A 19,316-nucleotide genomic window follows, 5' to 3' on the forward strand; every position below is an offset into this window, starting at 1 on the left:
AAATTGGCTACACGAGTTGCCTGCATTTTGAGCCGGAGTTTTGCAAATGATACGGTTAAAACAGCTTCGGCTTTCATATTTCGGCCGGAGCTCTGCCACTTGTGAAATAAGTGCAGCAAAATTGATTGCAATGAACCACATGTTGCATGCCCGCAGGTGCAAAGCAACACCAAGCGGACTTGAGATAGCCTTCGGACACCCGCGTATAGACAGCCTCAGTCGGGAAACACAAAAGCACGCGTCATCTGTATTAATGTCTATATAAATCTGTATAAATGTATGCTTCATGAGTGTCTAAATGCTTCATGCCTAAATTTATGGTGCAAGCGCGTAACGCATGCGTATACAGCTTCATACGTTCTACTTGAACACCGCCTCATATGAAATACCGCTGGATGTTCGCCCTTGCTTTGAGACGTACCCGCAGCGTACGGCCGTGAACAGTTCCAATGACAAGCCAGGCCGCTTGTGTCGCTTTCGCGTCTAGTCTGTTAACTAATAAAGAACAGTTGCCTACACGCAGGCCTTTATTTATTTGCTTAATTCTGCACATTAATTACAGGGTGCCTTGATGACAAAGCCCTTTTTGGGATAAAACATGCATTCATACTTCGGCGAGAGGTCACCATTTTGGGGGCAGTAGACTGTGTACTGTAACTGGCAGATCCGAAAATGCTGCTGTTTGAAAGGAATATAGCCAGGGCTCGAAACTGCGTCTGGGTGCTGTCCCCGCACTAGACGATGGAGATGGTGTTGGGTACCCTGCAGGGCACCTTCATGAATTCTCTGCAGAAGCACAACCTTCACGCATCCGAGCCCTTTATTTCCGCATTCTCCAACATTTTTGACAAGGACATAAGCCTAAAACATTTATTTAGTAAATACCTCACAGCTGAAGGCACAAAGTTAGAGGAAAATTAATTTATCCAGAGGATTATGCCTGGAACGCTTTCAAGTCGTACTACGCGCTAGAGTACGCACCTATATAAGCACCTATAAATCCACAGCGTAGTGCTCTTGAGCGGCTGCTGAAAAACTGCTGTCTACTGCCCTGCCCTGAGTGGGCTGCTTCTCGGCTAGTCATGTATCTATTTGCCGAGCATAAGTTGGTCGTTCTCTAGTGTCAGCCCGGTTTCACAGCTACGACTCATGTCACATGTATAAGAAAGAAAGAAGCTTGCAAAGATAGGATGGAGCCAGTATCACGCAGGTAAATATTTGCCACGTGTCACATCGATCAAGAACGCTATACGTATATACACGATGTGTATTAATATCCCATAAAAATCGACGATTTCGACTCGGTGTGCGCCAGGGCATCAGCGCAGTGGATCGGCCCTGAAGTTGGCCTCGACGAAGTCGCCCAGCGAGCAGTAGTCGAGCAGCTGGTCCCTCCAACTGCCGATCTCCGACCATGCCAGTGCCTCGTAGTGGTCCGTGACGCTGCGGAACTTGGTCTTGTAGCGCCGGTACAGTTCTTTCGTGACGTGCCGAACCCAGAGGAGGTTGGTGAGGGGGAGGAAAGCGTGCCAGTCGTCCCTGACGCCAGGCAAACACAGAAGCGTTAGAGGGCAGTCTATACATTTGAAGAACTGCATAGCTGGTCAAAATAGGTTTAGCGTCACGTGGCAGCGCCGAAATACGAATAACGAATAAAAATGCACAGGCCATCACATGATAATATGCGAGAAATTTGCGTTTGCAGTATTAGTTCTACATTTTGTTTTCCATTGATCGTCTTTACATTGCGCGTTTAGATTGCATTTCGCAGTCGCTTTTGTGGAGGTGTAGGGTTGTGAAGGTTGCAGCTGGGTGGTGGGTGGATACCTTGCCGCAACCAACCCAGCCTAATAGAGTTTCCCGACAAAAATTTATGTATCAGATTGTAAATATACACAACAACGTTAATATCTCTGATATAGATTTTCTTTCTTATGTACCACAAGGCAGAGGTGTAGCGGCGCTGATGACGAAGAAGACCTGGCTCGCGCAGTTTCCTTCCCCGCGCAAATGCTTCATTGGCATTCTACTCTATACCTTGGCCAATCCCCCCCACGTGGGTATGTGCCATATTACTTGAGGAGAAGAAGAAGAAGAAGAACCGGCCTGGCCAGCAACGTCAACAGCCCGCTCCGCCGTCTCACCAGCCGCGGCTACCGGGACTCCAATAAATGTGAATCGTCTTCCACATCAACTATGACACCATCGCGTGTAAAACATAATTGTTTTAAATATTATTTTTATCCCAGGACAGTAACTGACTGGAATAACATAAATAATGAGACAGTGATTCAACCTTCCCTTTCTTTGTTTACCGCCAATCTCTGCTGACGGCGCAAAGGCTCATATTTGCCTTTTTTTACATATTGCAGTGCATTTTGTCTATTTTTCAGTGCATTGCGTTGAAAATTGACGTTTGTTGTAATGACCAGGCAGTGTACTTTGTTCTTCACTTTGTTCCGTTGCCTGCGATTATTTTTCTTTGTTATACTCCACCATGCTGAAATCCCTTGTGGATTGCAGTATCTATAAATAAAAATAAAATAAATGACGTTCAGGGGGGTGGTGATCCATGGGTTGTGCTCAGGAAGGCGGCCGGAGATGGGCGGAGGCCTTCTGGAGGGTTGGGATGAGTGTAGGGTGAAGTTGGGTGAGGATTCGCAGGTAATAAGTGCATTTTTACCTGTGTGTGCCCGAATGTGCGCACGCATGCACACAGACACGCACGCGCGCGCACACACACACGCACACAGCTTATAAAACTTAATTTCGCAGCTTCTTAGGCTACGGCAGTCGGTCGACTCGGTCCAACTTTAATTTGTCCTCAGCGTTTATTGAAAACGTGCAAAATTTGTCCAAGATAGGGAAATAAAAATAACAGGTGTAACGTTAAGAGACCAGAAGCGGGCAGAGTGGGTGAGGGAACAAACGCGAGTGAATGACATCTTATTCGAAATCAAGAGGAAGAAATGGGCTTGGGCAGGGCATGTAATGCGAAGGCAAGATAACCGCTGGTCTTCAAGGGTAACGGAGTAAATTCCAAGAGAAGGCAAGCGTAGCAGGGGACGGCAGTAAGTTAGGTGGGCGGATGAGATTAAGAAGTTTGCGGGGACACGGTGGGCGCAGCCGACATAGGACACGGTTAATTGGAGGACACGGGAGAAGCCTTTGCCCTGCAGTGGGCGTAGTGATCGAGGCTGATGATGATGTTGATGCTGATATTCGTCTTACGAACTGTGTCTTTAAAGACAACGTTAAGGGCCCGATTTGCTATACCTGATTATGCTCGCCATGTGCTTGTAGACGCAAAGAAGGCTGCCGTCAGTTGAATCTTCAGGCACGCCCTCGATCGCCGTAAAGACTGGTGAGTCACCTGCAAGTGTTGTGAAAAGGGTTAGGTTCAGCTCTGATTTTCGTGGATACCTACAGGAAGCCCACGGTTCTGTAATGTTCATTACCAGCAAACACAGACCATGCAGCACTTCCCGCGCTGTAGACGTCCTGTAAAAACAGCCTCAAAGTTTGAAATCGGTGCCACGCTATAGCGTTTGGTGTTTAGGCGCAGGTTCATGCCACAATTTACGCCTGACCATGCACTCGTCGCTAGCGATTTAATTCTGCAGAGGAATGGCGCAAGGCTCAGAGTATCCGATGTGGTATTTCATGATCACGGAACGGACCTGCGATATTGGGACGAGAAAAGTAGGTTGCGGAATGTGGTCAAACAACCATTTTACATTTCAAAAGCGCTCCCCGTCGAACTAACAGTTAATGCATGAAGAAAGGCCCATACCACACCCTGAAGGTGTAAGAAGAGCGGCACTGCGCTAGCATACTTCACTGTGCCAGTAGACTGAGTATCAAGCGTCCTTTCTCCGAACACCAATGTAAAAGACATCCACCTTTTCCTGGCAACCACTCATAATGACCTCAAGATATTCGATTACGAATAAGATTGCACTTCGAAACTTCGAGTCCTAGCACTATAGAGACGACGTATTCCCTGATGGGGCCGCCTTTATCAACAACGCCAACCTGCTTATCAATATACGGAGAAGGTGGGGAGGGTTCACAATGGTTCTAGTTCGGACAACTCTCCGTACACAACATGGACAGTTTACATCATAACCGGCACTGTTCTCTACGGAAACTTGCTGCTTTCATTCGCGCGCAACCCCAATATATCAGCTGAAAAGTGCGGCCCGTGCTAATTACCGCTTTGCCTTTTTCATTTACGCAGGTACACCCAATGGGAAAGTTCACAGAGCACGCTAAAGCGCTCACCGCATGTGGCGATAATTCTCGGCGACAGGCCGTGCGACACATAGATCGCGCAATGAACTGAGGGGGCCGCGGAGCCATGCACTGCCGCTCATCGCGTCGCGCGGTTCCTGGGTTCGCAGATTTCGCTCATCGGCCGGATGTAGCTCGCGAGACCAGCCATCAGCAGAAGGCTTTGCGGATACGTCACTTCCGATCTAGCTATTTTGCGAGTGAAGTTTGTGTCTCTAGCGTGGATTCGGCATAGAAGTTGCCGACGTCCACTTCGTCTGCACCATGCATCGAAATAGTTCAGTGAAAGCGTATTAGGAGTAATGAAACCAAAAAAAAAAAAAGACTGCTGTGGCATATACCTGCTGTTAAATGTGCGGGAGAGAAAAGCCGCTCTGAGCACTGCAGAATGTGGTTTGGCACCACTGCACTGTGTCCCTTAAAAATGCAATGCATTACCAAAGAATTTTCAGGAGTGCTTTTATCGTACTTTATGCTGTTTAGTCTTAAAAACGGGGTACTAGTATACAGTTATACTTCCCTGATGGCGCGAGTTGACTGGACAGTAATTAAGGTGACGGCGACAGAGTAACACTCAAAACGTACCGCTCTATCATCGCTCTATCACCAAGTCTCGCCACTTCGTGTAGTTGTACGAGCGGCAGCGGTATACGCGAAAGCTGTCGCCCTATAGAACGTCGCGTCACCAAGAACACCGCTTCATGCGGCTACCGCTTAAATCTTCGCACTCCTGGCGCGCAGGTCGAAGACTGGCAAAATCACGGTCTGTTTCTCCAAATAACTCCGTGGGACTGGGGAATATACGGAGGGAATCCTCAGTCTATCATCGAAGGGTAGAACCAAAACCACGTGTAGGTAGCGCCACATGACACTGACATCGCACAGCACACAGTCTTCTAGAAATTCGCCTCCATCGAAATTCGAACCTGCGTCTTTCGGGTCAGCAGCCGAGCGCCATAATCACTGAGCGACCGCGGCGGCTAGCGGGAAGTCATGTGCGGGCGAAACTCAAGTCAGTCGCATGGAAGAACAAGGTCATGCGCGAGCTCGGGCTAAGGACACGTCGCGCAGACGAACGGCCGGGGCGCGCAAGCGGTAATAGAGCAATCGGCCGAGGCCTAGCATTCGGTGCCCGCGAGCTCCTATACCGTGAAAGACGGCAAAGTCCTGGCAAGTGCACAACCTGCTACCGTTCATAATTCGCATTGTCACGAATGTGTAATCCCAGTGCAATTTTCTGACGAACGGTGGGAGAGAGAGAGAGAGAAAGAAGGAGGGCGTGTACCGTCGGTGATGCGGGCCGAGGAGTAACCCGCAATGTGAACCTCGACGCCCCACGTATTGACGGCAAAGCTGCGTCCGCCGACGAAGAAGTGAGAGCTCTGCTCGTGCGTATTCTTCACGAGCACGTGTTCCAGCCGCAGGGCCCGGTGCTCGAACTCGAGCGCCTCTTCGGCCACGGCCAGGGACAGCGCTATCTGTTGCAGGACGCTCCACAGCTGCAGCACGCTCTCCAGCTGCGGGCATAGGGAACGTAGGGAATGCTGTCCCTTAATGATGACAACTGCGATTGGACGGGGGCCTCGCGGCCTCGTCAAGCTGACTCATCAGCAGCTTTTGCAACGCATTTCCAGCATCGTGTAATGTGATGTAAATAAAGCTTCATTGTTTGTTGTAATATTCATACCCAACAATTCTGGACAAAAACATTTTTGAACGGAAAAGAGTTTATGAACGCAATTTTTTTTAATATATCGTAAGATTTCACTATAACAATCAATATATCCGCAGATCTGCCGTCGACAAGCTTGCATTTTTTTGCAATTAACGTTTTTGCTACCGTCAAAAAAGTTCCCCATTGGTTTTCTACTGCAGTAATAACTGTTCCATGAGAGCGATCGACAAACTTTAAAAGAAAGATTTTGCTACACATCGGAAGAATGGACGATTAGCTTCAATATTTCCATAACAGAACATTAAAATTTTACAATATTGAAAATTTTCGTCCAAGAATGTTGGACATGCATGATTGAAGCCCATGCTAGCCATCCTGGTTAGCTTAGCTGGCGGAGCGAATAACCCGACCAGTCTGTGGACACGAGTTCGGGCCCTATATAACAGGACAAATTTTCCTTAAAGTGAGAAAATTATAGAAATATTTGCAGCCTTCTTTGGATGTGAATGACTAAGAACTCATTTGCTTGAAACTATGAGGGAAGAACGTCGTAACGACAGGATCCGGACACACCAATAGCGGCTCTCTAACGAGCTTCGAAATATTACAGTAAAAGAGCGTTTTAGCTTTCAAACTCCAACGAAATGGGGTCACCTCGGTGGGTATGCAACTTGTGAAGTCGTGCTCAGGGGCCGAATGCACTGCACGCGTGCGTTACGGCTGTGGATAACTGCAGACGAAACGGGAAAACGAGCTTTGCGAATCCCTGTACTATTAATCACCGTGCCGCTCAAACGCGTTGGATAAACCTCGCTGGAAAACTGCACCAAATGCAGCTGCTGCGTTGGGAGAACATTGGAGACTAAGAACTGACTGAAAACTCAGAGGTCACGGCCTTCATTAGAAAGCTGGAAACATTTGAAATTAGTGGGGCACGCTGGGTCTGCTTCTAAAGCGAATAGATGTCAAGAACGAGATAAAAACGTTTGAGGTCACTGCGGTAACCCGCATTGGAGGAATGCGAAAGCATTGACCCCTCCTCGTTTCTCTTTGCCCTCACATTTGCCTCTCTTCGCTTCACTTGTCCCTTTTCCGCATTTTAATCGATTAAACACTGATGTAAATTCATCCAATTTCCCAATTACCACAATTAATTGTCTTACTTAATCAAGCTCCATCAATTGGCGCCATTTTAAGTTTTCAAGCTTGGCGCCACGCTTCGTTTTCAAATTTGGCGCCACGTGTTGGCTCCGCCCACACTTCCGGTTTTTGAAATTTGGCGCCACACGTTGCACTGGCTCCGCCCACTTTTTGCACATTTTTGGCTCTAATTAATTAACTAATCGACTTATCGACATCATTCTTTTTTCGAAATCAACCTCACTCTGGCTCCGCCCACTTTTTGCACATTTTTGGCTCTAATTAATTAACTAATCGACTTATCGACATCATTCTTGTTTTCGAAATCAACCTCACATCATCCTCTTTCGATTACAACTATCCGTTTGGCGCTACGTCTTCTAAGTCCCTCACAACTGCTGCGGACACATTTTGCGGAGACGACCTTGTCGACATAGCCTACTAATGCTTTCGCAATAATAAATTTTATTGAGAGTTTGGTCCCCGGTCAACGGCTTTAAATACCTGGATGTCAAGGGGCACCCACCTCGATCTGGTTGAGCGGTGCACCGGCGTACGACATGTGCCAGACAAGGTAGGCGCCCTCTGCTTGTCCTGCGAAAAGCAAGAAACCGCATCCGCCATTAGGTTACCTTAGGTATATATAATTGGTTTTGTGGGGAAAGGAAATGGCGCAGTATCTGTCTCATATATCGTTGGACACTTGAACCGCGCCGTAAGGGAAGATATAAAGGAGGGAGTGAAAGAAGAAAGGAATAAAGAGGTGCCGTAGTGGAGGGCTCCGGAATAATTTCGACCACCCAGTGATCTTTAAGGTGCACTGACATCGCACAGCACACGGGCGCCTTAGCGTTTTTCCTCCGTAAAAACGCAGCCGCCGCGGTCGGGTTAGGAGCGAGAATAAAAACTGTACATATTAATTCATTTGCATACCTCGAGAGCCTCACAAGTGTGGGATTATATGAGGGAAGGGATAAATAATAAAAAATCCTAGAAACAATAAATTCACATACGAGGAGAACAACGTACACAGGCTGTCATAGGTAAACGAAAGCGGAATTTCTGGGAGCTGAACTAAAATGTCTTATGCGCGCAAACAACATGGCTTGACGCGCCTGGTGAACAATGCTTCGCGGTTATACAAAGTGACTCAAGTGACTTTTAAACGCGCATACAGAAAGGCGCGGCCGCTGGTCGTGATGCTGTGAATGTGCTCCTCTGCGTTCAGGGATTAGGAACCCTGTGCGTAAACGTACACGCAGTTAAATGTTCAAGAATTAAGCTAGAAGCGTCTTGCAATGCCTGAAGCAGGATGCAACATATAATGAAGAAAACTCGGTGGCAAAGCACATTCATGCGGTTCTGTAATCGGGTCGGCCAAGTCAAATCGGACGCCCTGCTTATTAATGCGATAGGATTAGAAGCCTCATCACGAACAAAATGTGTCGTCGGTCATAAAGTTCGCCCATTGGCTGGAGTAAGGGATGTCAGCAGACCGGATAATTCCAGTTGGCTGAAATGAACTGACGTCACTTCCGTTAAAAGCACCAACAGCTGCTCATGTTATCGTATTTCCAATTCAATGAGTAAGGTGTGTCTGCGAACTGTTTCGAACGTGAATGATGATGACTGTTTTCTGGAGCACAATTTTGATTCCTCCTCTCGATATCCTGCCTTTATCCTTAAATTACCGCCTGAGCTTATAAACTGTATTTAAAGGATTCAAATACGCACCTGCCCAAAGGCTTTTTACTCCTTTAACTGTCACAAAAAAGTTAAGCTGAGAAGCGCGATGATATATCCGGTGCAAATTCAGGCGCAAAGTGACCAGTGAACGATCACAAGGCAGACTATAGGCTTAGTATTTGACTTTAATATGAACAGTTAGTGTTTTATCTAACGCATTACGTAACAACGTGTGATGTGACTGCACATGATATAATGGCATGTGACGAGACGCAAGCTGAATTATGGCGCATGAACAGCATCTGTTCGCTTTCCTAAGCAGTCAATATACAGTAGCGTTTGAATAGGAGAAAAGATATACGGATAGCACGCTGTGATAAAGGCTGCACTACTTAAAGCTGCGAGAGAACGTATATGCCTTGGAAGCATGTCGCACGCCCTCTATACTTCAAGTGTCCAAGACTAACATCAAGGGTCCAAGGCTGACATCACCAAATTAAACTAGAATTAATCCAGATTTGAGTGTAATCTACTTGCCTTGGTGCACATGTCGTCGCTCTTGCTGCGGTGTGCCGGCAACGTTTTCGCGGGCCGCAATGAGCTCTTCTGGGTAGGCGTCCAAGATGCACGTGACGCTGTGTCCAGAGCGAGAACCAATTTGAATCACTGAGCGAATAATTTTGTTTGGCTGGATCAATGAAGGGTGTCTCATTGGGCACGAAAAAAGGGAAAAATCTGCAGGGCAAAAGACTTAAGATGAGCTACAGGAATGCTTAGCCCGAGTGTGTGCGCAGGCAGTTTTCGGAACCCTCCCATCTTACCTTCTGAGCTCCACGAAACAAGTTGTGAAGTAATCCCGCTTCTTTCTTAACTCCGTGAGTTTCCTGCAGGAAAGAAAGGCGACGCACAAGGAAGGTTAAAAGACCCTGAACCTTGAACGTTGCTTTGAACTTGGAAAGTTGTACTGTACATTCATCGTGGTTTTGTACATCGTATTCAGCGGCTATCACACTCAAGGTCTCTCTCGCTCTTTTTGTAACGGCTCTTCTATCGAGTTATCCGGACGTAATACTGCAGGCAACGTTGGCGAGGGGAAGAATCTGACCCCGCACCGATTGTCGCCGCTGCCAGCGCCATCTGTCAAAGCAGCAGAGGCAGCCGAGGTAACATGGCCAGGGGCAGCGGCGCCACGGCGCGGCTTTGCTAAGGGAAGCAACGCTTACGGATACGCTAGCCAGTGGAAAATGGAGGAGTTGACTAGGTTTGGTTTGGTTTATGGGAGTTTAACGTCCCAAAGCGACTCGGGCTATGAGAGACGCCGTAGTGAAGGGCTCCGGAAATTTCGACCACGTGGGGTTCTTTAATGTTCACTGACATTGCACAGCACACGGACCTCTAGAATTTAATAATAATAACAATAATTGGTTTTGGGGGAAGGAAATGGCGCAGTATCTGTCTCACATATCGTTGGACACCTGAACCGCGCCGTAAGGGAAGGGATAAGGGAGGGAGTGAAAGAAGAAAGGAAGAGAGAGGTGCCGTATTGGAGGGCTCCGGAATAATTTCGACCACCTGGGGATCTTTAACGTGCACTGACATCGCACAGCACACGGGCGCCTTAGCGTTTTTCCTCCATAAAAACGCAGCCGCCGTGGTCGGGTTCGAACCCGGGAACTCTAGAATTTCGCCTCCATCGGATTTCGACCGCCGCGGCCGGGATCGAACCCGCGTCTTTCGGGCCAGCAGCCAAGCGCCATAACCACTCAGACACCGTGGCGGCTTAGGAGGAGGTGACTAGATTTGAGGAGTATACACACAAATAATTAAGCGTCCCAGCTCAGCACGTTAGCCTATAAAGTTGTCTCGGGACGGCTAGGCCACCCTATAGCTGCCAAGGGGTAAATCATGATTTACATCAAGCCCCATTTAAAGGAACCTTCAACGCTGCGCATTTACCGTGTTCAATGAAACAACTCGTTTCGGGCTTTCCTTCAAAACATCTGTGGCGCGACTTTGTCACAAGCGGCACTGCCGACAACGAGTGCCACGATGGAGAGGAAGCTATTATTAACAGCAATTATTCATCGCCGTAGTCATGGCCGGCGATGTTGATGTCTCCCAGCCCAGCGCCTTGCAATGTGCTGATCAGTGCTTTCAAAAGGACTAGTAACCTGTTAATATTTACGTGCTTTTATCTTTTCAGTCGGGCGGTGTAGAAACTGTGTATGACCTTGCTGCCGTATTCTAGCCTTCGTAAAACGACGGGGGATCCGCCGCAGGCGATGATGTATACTCACGAAGCAATTGTAATCTTGGACAGCAGGCGGTCCAGGCACTCCGGCGTGGAGTCGATCTGCTGCACTTTCAGCACGCTGTCACCCTTGTAGGTGAAGACGTGGAATACCTCCGAGTCCTCGCCCTCGGCGATCTTCTTGAAGCGGTCGCCCTCTCTGGAAGGAAGAGGACAACTGAAATCTCGTACCAATTAGAGCCAAACATCCAACCGATCGCCCTCTCTGGAAGAAGGCGGTAAGGAAAACCACCAGACGCAAACATTCAAGGAGTCCTTTGTCGTTCAGTTTACTGTTGTGACATACGTAGCTGAAGCGCGTCGCTAGCTCTCTTCTAAGCCTAGACTCGCGTTCACCAGTTTTGTTATCGCATAAATGGAACAATTTTTTTTCCCTGTAACTTCAGGCGGGGGGGGGGGGGTGGGGGGGGGGGGTATCATTACCACATTGAGGTACGAGGAGAGGATGGGACTAAAAGCATTTAAGTGCCCGACGGAGGTCCCAGCCCCCTCGTGGACGGAATCGACAGTGAACACAGAAAACTACAGAATGATTACAATCAAAGTTTAACAACCAATTGTACAAAACATGCTTTGAGGTAGCGCTCTCACATAATGAGTATTTATCTATACAAAGCAGAAATCTTATACAGAATAAGTGAATACCGCTAAAATTGAAAATGCGTGCTCTTAGTATATGCAAATCAGTTAGCATACTTGTGCTAAAAGAAAAGAAAGAAAATAACTGTCAGTCTGTAAAGCAGAATGAAACAAAGGAGATCAAGCGCTAAGAAACAAACTTCACAAGAAGGTGGCAGGTCTAGTCCTACGAGAGCGATTGCATCAACTAAATTACATCGGGATTAAAAATATATATATATATATATATATATATATATATATATATATATATATATATATATATATATATATATATATATATATATATATAACATTTAAAATATGATTCTAATCATGGAAGCTTATATTTCCATTCAGCAATATTTATTTAACCTGTTTTAGAACACCTGCTTATAAGAGGCATAGTTAAAAATTTTTGTGAATTTATTAAGTATATCTACTGATCGGAAAGCAGAGAGGAGTTTGCCATAAGTCGTTATTTTAGGTGCGAGTCGTTTGGCGTATCTGAAGTTATATCCACCATCATTTCTATAATCCTGCTGGGCGTATGTTTTTTCTTTGTGTATGACTTGAAGAGATTTCATGCAGTAAATCTGGTCGGCGCGTAACATAGAATATTGACGAAAAAGTGGACCTGTTCTCAGATTTGCATAAGGGCCTTGATAATCTGAGAACATGCGCAGAACGTATTTTTCCCAAGATTAATAACTTACTGTAATTGGATTTGCTTGTTGTGCCCCATACCAATGACCCGCAACAAAGTATCGAGAAAACAAGGGTGCTGTACAGCTGTTTTTTATCCACTGTTGAATCAGATGTGCTATTCTGTATACGATACCTGAACTTTTTAGTGAAGCATTGCACGTGCTTTTGTGTTGCTTAATATTGCGTCATGTATTTTGAAAACGTCTCCCATGATTATCCATTTTACAATGTTATATCAGTTGTATGAACCTTCTTTGTGATTTTTTCTTTTGTGACGTACCTAAAAAGAAAACCAGCCAGTTCCCATTCCTGCAACAGCCTCGAAAGAGGCTAGCAGTATGTTCCAAATAATAATAACAAAATAATATTCCTAGACAGTTGAATACATAGATAAGAAATGTGCTTATTCCAAAATAGTTCTTCCTGACACCAGACGCCCAGAAACCTCCGTTCCTTTACTCGTTTAATCGCAGAGCCATTGTAGACGATATAGATTTCTTTTTCGACTGTTTATTTAATTGGCTTAAATAAGCCAATGGGATATGAAATGTGAGAGAAAATGCTGTGGTCATTGGCCCATCGGTACCGTCATAGGTATCATCGTGTCATCAACCTTTCCTCTCGCCGGAGGCAAGATGGCGCGCGGCACCCGGAAAAGAAAGCCCTACGCACATGGAGTTGAAGAACTGGGCGAATTTGACGGGCGAGCGCTGGTGGCAGGCTGGGAGCAGCTCCCCGAATATGGCACCGCTGCTGCTCGGCAAGGACAGTCGACTGGGTGACGGGTAAAGGCGGGACGAGATGCCGCTCGCGCCGACGCTGGCGACATCGCGCGGGCAAGTGAGTGCGGTGCTCTGCGTGCAGCGCAAGGAGAGCGGAGGCTTACCGTCGCTTGCTTTGGCAATGGAGTTATGCTAGAAATTAAAAGATACTCGTTAAAGTGCATCCTATGAAGAAGCTAACAGTAACCTCCATCGAAGGGCGATGCGATGAAAAATTGGGTGTGCGTAATTTAAGCTGAACAAAAAAAAAGTACGTGACAACGGCGCGGACAGAAGCAATGACTGTCCGCATACTAAGTGGGGTTGCGTACAAATACTCGCGCTGGCCCTCTCGAGTGTATACTCGTACTCAAGGCATTTGCTCGTATACGATTGCATGTAATGTAACCTTTACGTTTTCAATTGGCGATTTTACTCCACACAGATGGGGTAAAAAGGGACTGTTTACAGCCCGGGTTCCAAGAGTTGCCGCCGTATATACGTGGAGGACTGCAGTTTAATTCAGACTTTCTAAAATTTATTAGCCTGCACCACACACTGTATAAAAGCAATTCTACATGCCGTCATCTTCAGAGTAAGGCCGCTACGAGCAGGAATAAAAAGTTTCGATCCCGTGTTTAGCAGCAGCAACGGAGTGCCACAATTGCTCGGGCTCCGCTCTGGGCAGTCATGACGGGGTTGGAGGAACCTGGTTAGCCAGGGTAAAAAAAAAAAACACTGGTCCACAAACTAACTCCCCCGTGTTTGGAGTTCAAACATGAAAAAAAAAAGGTTTTGTGAAGGAACAAGGCAAGTCCGTCAGCGCAAGCAGCGACCTCCTCAAAATGGCGGGAGTCTATTCCAAACTGCGAAGATCCGCTCTCTTTAAACGGCACCGGTTTCCCTCTCACCCACCGGCGTCTTCGGCGTAGCCGGTGTGGTCACAGTAGAGCTTCGGCTTCTGTTGGTAACTTGGGAAGCAGCTTGATCCAGGCTTCCCAGCGAGCTACCTGAACGAGGCAAGTAACGCCGCGGGTTCAAACACGCAGCAAATACTCTGCAACCGAGGTGTTTTTGACCACGAAAGAATAAACCCATGCAAAGCAGTTTCACTTCAAGGCAATGACAGCCAAGCCTGGAGTAATCCAGGGCATCAGCAATGCTGTGACGATAGCCGCTGAATGATTTAGAATTGATATCGCACATTCATGAAATTTATGAGCGTGAACACGGGAGCCTGAGGCAGATAGCTTCGAATGCTACTTGTGGCGATACATGGCGACTGCTTTTCGCATCTTGGTGGAAAAGGTTCTGTTGCCTTGCCTGCCTCTGGCAGAGCAAGGAATGTACCTCCCTTTCCACTTTAATTCTGAAAGCGACCGCCATATGTCGCCACAAGCCAGATGTGCGAACCGTGGTCTCTGGGTCTTAAAGCAATCCTAAATTCCAGAGCGAAGTACGAATGTATGGCCCCAAATATTGCCATTCAAGATGTCAAACGTGCTGATTTAATCAAAAACATGGCTTTGGACAGAGGAAAAAACAATTATATAGTGAAGTACCCAGATTCATGAGTCATTTTTCCGCACTTTGAGTAAATGACGATCTCCGCTTTGAGAATCTTATAATAATTGCCAGGAATTCGGGAAGAGCGGTTTTAGTTCCCTTAGGTTCCATCGCGTGTTACATGGCTTTGAACATTCAAAAATAGTGCATTGACATCATCTGTGATGTAAGACAAAGACAATGAACGAGTGGCCACCATTCAAGGGTTCTAGGCCTTTAGGTATAGTGGTACTGGCTTGCGCTGTCCTTAATTCCTGGTTAAGACTATCCCGCGGCCAGATTAACACCTGCAAATGTTGACAGTAAACATTTCCAGGGGTTAATCTGGCCGCGGGATAGACTTCTTTACAGGAGGACAAAAGCAATCGTGGGCAAACCACATCGGGTCTGGCCACGACAATTTCAATCGGGTCTGCAATTAGAATACGGCTCCGCAATGCGGTCCTCGGTCAACGGTTGATCTCGATACGGCATCAGAAAAACGCAGTCTCTTCTCTAACACATCGGCACTGAGATAGCCATGCTATAAACGGAACAAAAAGTGTATCTGGATCTTCAAGTAATTCACCGAAAAGGTATGTAATGAAGAGAAGCACGCGCCCAGCATACGCGGGGATGCGGTACTCCCTATACTACGCTTCCTGAAACTAAAACTGCGCGCAGGAAGTGTGATTTGTAGCTTGATTCATCTCGTACTGCGAAAGTGTACTCGCATTGGCGTACGAACGGAATCCACTCAAGGCAGCGCATGACAATTTCAAGTTAGCGAAGTGGCTCCTACCTATGTGCTATACGCCTACTATTCGATACGTGTCTTGAAACTACTTAACTTCGATAGAGTCAAGCATTTTAGCTAGCTTTTTTGTCTATAATGTGATTACCACTGCTGTTCTTTTTAATGCACGGGTGAATGAATGAAATAGTGTTTTCATTCTAAAATTCATCAACCACTTTCGAGACTCACCAATCGCAGGAGTAGTACTACCGGCGCCTCCATTCAGCAGCTCGCCTTCGCCCGAGCTCGAAGACGCGATGGACATCATGTCTCCTTCCGCTGCGGGCACGTCCTTTTCAAGGCTCTGTGCGGCTGGTTTCACCTCCGGTGTCTGTGCGCAGGACGCCTCCTTAGCTTCTTCCTGGGCGCGCACAGCGGCCAGCCGTCTTCGCCGGTGGTAGGCGTACATGGCAAAGCAGAGCGCGACGGAGGTGGCGAGTACGGCATAGGCCTGAAGTTGCATGACCGAGAATTCCTGGAAGGCCGTAAGAGAAGAAGACGTTGCAGCATGCCGTCACGGATCTAAACAGGCGCCGCCGGCTGCCGTTCACATCGTAGGCTTCCCTGCGCTGTTTTATACCAGGACACCTATCTCGCTAAATTGCGGGTTATGGCACCTGTCTGCTTTAGAGCATCTCAATTCACTCATTTCACTAAACTGATTAGAGAACTCTCCTATTTTTCTTCTCTTTCAGCACGGCGTCATGGCGCAGGCGCTGTGCTGCGGTCTATGAGCCCACATACCTGTCACGTGACCATAGATGAACAAGGGGAGGAAAGGAATCCTCAGTGCGCTGACCAATGTTTCGACAAGGAAACTTGCCGCCATGTGGGACTTGACGAATATAGACAAATACAGCTCTCAGAACGAGCCGCCGCGGTGGCTGAGTGGTTATGGCGCTCGGCTGCTGGCCCGAAAGACGCGGGTTCGATCCCGGCCGCGGCGGTTGAATTTCGATGGAGGCGAAATTTTAGAGGCCCGTGTACTGTGCGATGTCAGTGCACGTTAAAGAACCCCAGGTGGTCGAAATTCCCGGAGCCCTTCACTACGGCGTCTCTCATAGCCTGAGTCGCTTTGGGACGTTAAACCCCCATAAATTAAACCAACCTATCAGAACGTTTTTCAGCGATCTGAGGCTTCCCTTGACATCGAAGAGCCGGTTTTCAAATGTTTTCTACAGTGGTTGGTGGCAGCTGACACATCTTAAATGGCCAACCGTGAAACCTGTCACATTGGTATTCCATTGTGACTCACCAGAGGATGATCCCGCGACATTAAAATTGCGACGTCACTCAAGTTTTATATCGAGACAGGCGTGGTCATTTTAGTAGTAGTAACTACTAAAACTACTAAAACGACCACGTAACCATAAAAGGTGCGGATAAATTCCCGGGCGCATAATGCCACATCTGTCCTTACCGCTTTCTCGAGCCCGAGGACGAAGTCTGGAAATAATTTTGTTTACACCGTGATGCGCTCGCTCAGTTCGCACCTGGCGCCGACTGCTTCGGCATATGTGCAGCTGTAAAAGTAAGCTAAAACATTGCAATAGCTAACCCTCATGAAATTGATCCAGAGCTTACGGCTTAGTAAGCGTCCTACACATATGAAGCGGTAGCGACGCCTACTCTTAGGCATGTGTGGTTTGACGATAGTTCACACGTTCGCCGGGAAGACACTGTGGGAACACATGTACGAACATACGTATATACAGATTAGCCGCGGATGAAAAGTGGACCTCTATACCTTTGGGGTATTGGAGATGGACGTTTCGCCAGGACTGTGGCCTATGGACTGATATTTCCATCCGGTCAGAAACCCATTGGCGTTGCCGGACCTGAGATAGAGCTTCCTCAGCAAGTAGCAGAGGCAAATGCTGGAGACTAATAGGAACAAAAACATGGCGGTGATCGCGACAAGTTCTCAAGAGATGCCGTCGGCTCCTCGGTGACCACGTGGGTTTGGCGCGTTCTGCGCGTGGTCCTCGTTTCTAACTTCTTTTTTCTTCCTTCCATGTCCTTCCTTTTCTTTCAAATATGAAAAGCAAACTCATATATCGCCTATTTAATTTATTTAAGACATTGACTACTTTTGCACAAGGGCATTTATCATGCTGCAAGATTTTTGCTCGCTGAAGGCGCATTGGTTACGGGTCGATGTGCCAGATGTATACGCGACTGCTTCGTCGGAGAGCCTTTGGGGAGTTCGAGGCGTAGCTATAATCGTCGTCTTCTGCCGCAGTAGTAGTAGTTTCAGTCTTGACACTTAAATCGTAATTCAAAGCCGGTGACATCATCACACCACGGTATTCCGTGGTCACCTTCTGACGAAAGAATGGAATATTTCCGCAAGCCAATGACCCGCCGCGGTGGCTCAGTGGTTAGGGCGCTCGACTACTGGTCCGGAGTTCCCGGGTTCGAACTCGACCGAGGCGACTGCGTTTTGTGGAGGAAAAACGCTAAGGCGCCCGTGTGCTGTGCGATGTCAGTGCACGTTAAAGATCCCCAGGTGGTCGAAATTATTCCGGAGCCCTCCACTACGGCACCTCTTCTTCCTGTCTTCTTTCACTCCCTCCCTTATCCCTTCCCTTACTGCGCGGTTCAGGTGTTCAACGATATATGAGACAGATACTGCGCCATTTCCTTTCCCCAAAAAACCAATTAATGCAAGCCAATGGAACAGCCAACGTGCGACTCACCTCTTCACGCCTACAGTATATTTCTTAGACAACCTGCAGTCTTTTATAACGCCGCCTGGTCTCGTTTGCATACTCCGCAGATATATGTTTTGTGCAGTCTCTCATTGATCCCATAAACACTCCTTTCACATATGTCCGCCACATGTATAACAGCTCACCTTCTGTCCAGATTGCATTAGATGACATTTTTTCATCGAATGCAAAGCTGCAGCCCTTTGCTCTCCTTCATGGTCTGTTGCAGGACCACCTAAGTTCCTTTCCCTTTCATATTCTTATTGCTACCGATGCCTCGCAGGATCGCGAAAAGGTAGATGTGGGAATTTTTTCGCCTTCACTGGGTTGGTCCTTTTCTTTCCGTCTTCCTGACTTCACTCCAGTCTATCTGGCTGAATTATTAGCAGTAATCTTAGCCTTACGAAAATTAGAATCTACAGTTTCCCAGGTCGTGGTTTTGACGGACTCTGCCCATTTGCTCCTCATTGTCCTCATCCACTGAGTCTCGGGCATTAGTACTTTAAGTTCCTGGTCCCGCTCCATCTAAATTCAGTAAGCTTGCTTTTGGTACCGGGGCACATGGGCCTTCACTTAAATCAGGTGGCAGATTCCTTAGCAATGGCCTCTCTGCGGCCAAATTATTGCTGTCCTGCCAACCTGTGCATATACAGCTGCGGTGAAGTTTCGCAGGTACACAATATTTCAGGAATTTGTTGCCTCGGTTTTTACATCATCTCCCGAATATCAGCATCTTCTGCATCCTTGGAGTAGCAAAGGCTGACGCTCGCGCAGACTAGAGGTCTCACGCGTTTGCGTTGCCTGCTTCCTCTGCTTAATTTCTACCTTCACATATCTGGCCTGGCGGTTTCCCCTCGTGCCCTTTTTGTGCCAAACCTGAGACAATAGATCACTTCCTGCTGTTCTGCCGCCGCTTCTCTCATTTGAGGAGGCGCCTATGGCAGATTCCGTTCCGTCAGTTGGGTCTACCTGAGTCCTCTGCGGTTGTTCTTTCCACTGGCGCTTCTTTGCTTGGACGAAGCGACAGGAGTGTTCGCTCTGCTGTGCAAAATTTCCTTCAAGAAACACAGCG

At 47.4% G+C, this 19,316-nt stretch overlaps 2 protein-coding genes across 2 annotated transcripts; both read right to left on the reverse strand.

The window, feature by feature from the left end:
• Window positions 1-1,136: 1,136 nt before the first annotated feature.
• On the reverse strand, window positions 1,137-13,780 carry LOC144097667 (serine/threonine-protein kinase haspin-like). The gene is made up of 9 exons (XM_077630318.1): window positions 13,775-13,780; window positions 13,104-13,285; window positions 11,092-11,244; window positions 9,616-9,678; window positions 9,332-9,429; window positions 7,635-7,702; window positions 5,579-5,810; window positions 3,277-3,373; window positions 1,137-1,539 (listed from the first exon to the last, which is right to left on the reverse strand). The coding sequence occupies exons 1-9, from the start codon at window positions 13,778-13,780 to the stop codon at window positions 1,320-1,322; spliced, it is 1,119 nt and encodes a 372-aa protein (XP_077486444.1). The 3' UTR covers window positions 1,137-1,319.
• A 283-nt stretch (window positions 13,781-14,063) lies between these two features.
• On the reverse strand, window positions 14,064-17,475 carry LOC144097091 (uncharacterized). The gene is made up of 3 exons (XM_077629880.1): window positions 17,281-17,475; window positions 15,723-16,008; window positions 14,064-14,202 (listed from the first exon to the last, which is right to left on the reverse strand). Exons 1-3 carry the CDS (start codon window positions 17,434-17,436, stop codon window positions 14,078-14,080), a joined length of 567 nt encoding a protein of 188 aa, XP_077486006.1. The 5' UTR covers window positions 17,437-17,475; the 3' UTR covers window positions 14,064-14,077.
• Window positions 17,476-19,316: the final 1,841 nt, after the last annotated feature.

The sequence above is a fragment of the Amblyomma americanum genome, chromosome 7 (assembly GCF_052857255.1).
Source record: "Amblyomma americanum isolate KBUSLIRL-KWMA chromosome 7, ASM5285725v1, whole genome shotgun sequence".
Taxonomy (NCBI): Eukaryota; Metazoa; Arthropoda; class Arachnida; order Ixodida; family Ixodidae; genus Amblyomma; species Amblyomma americanum.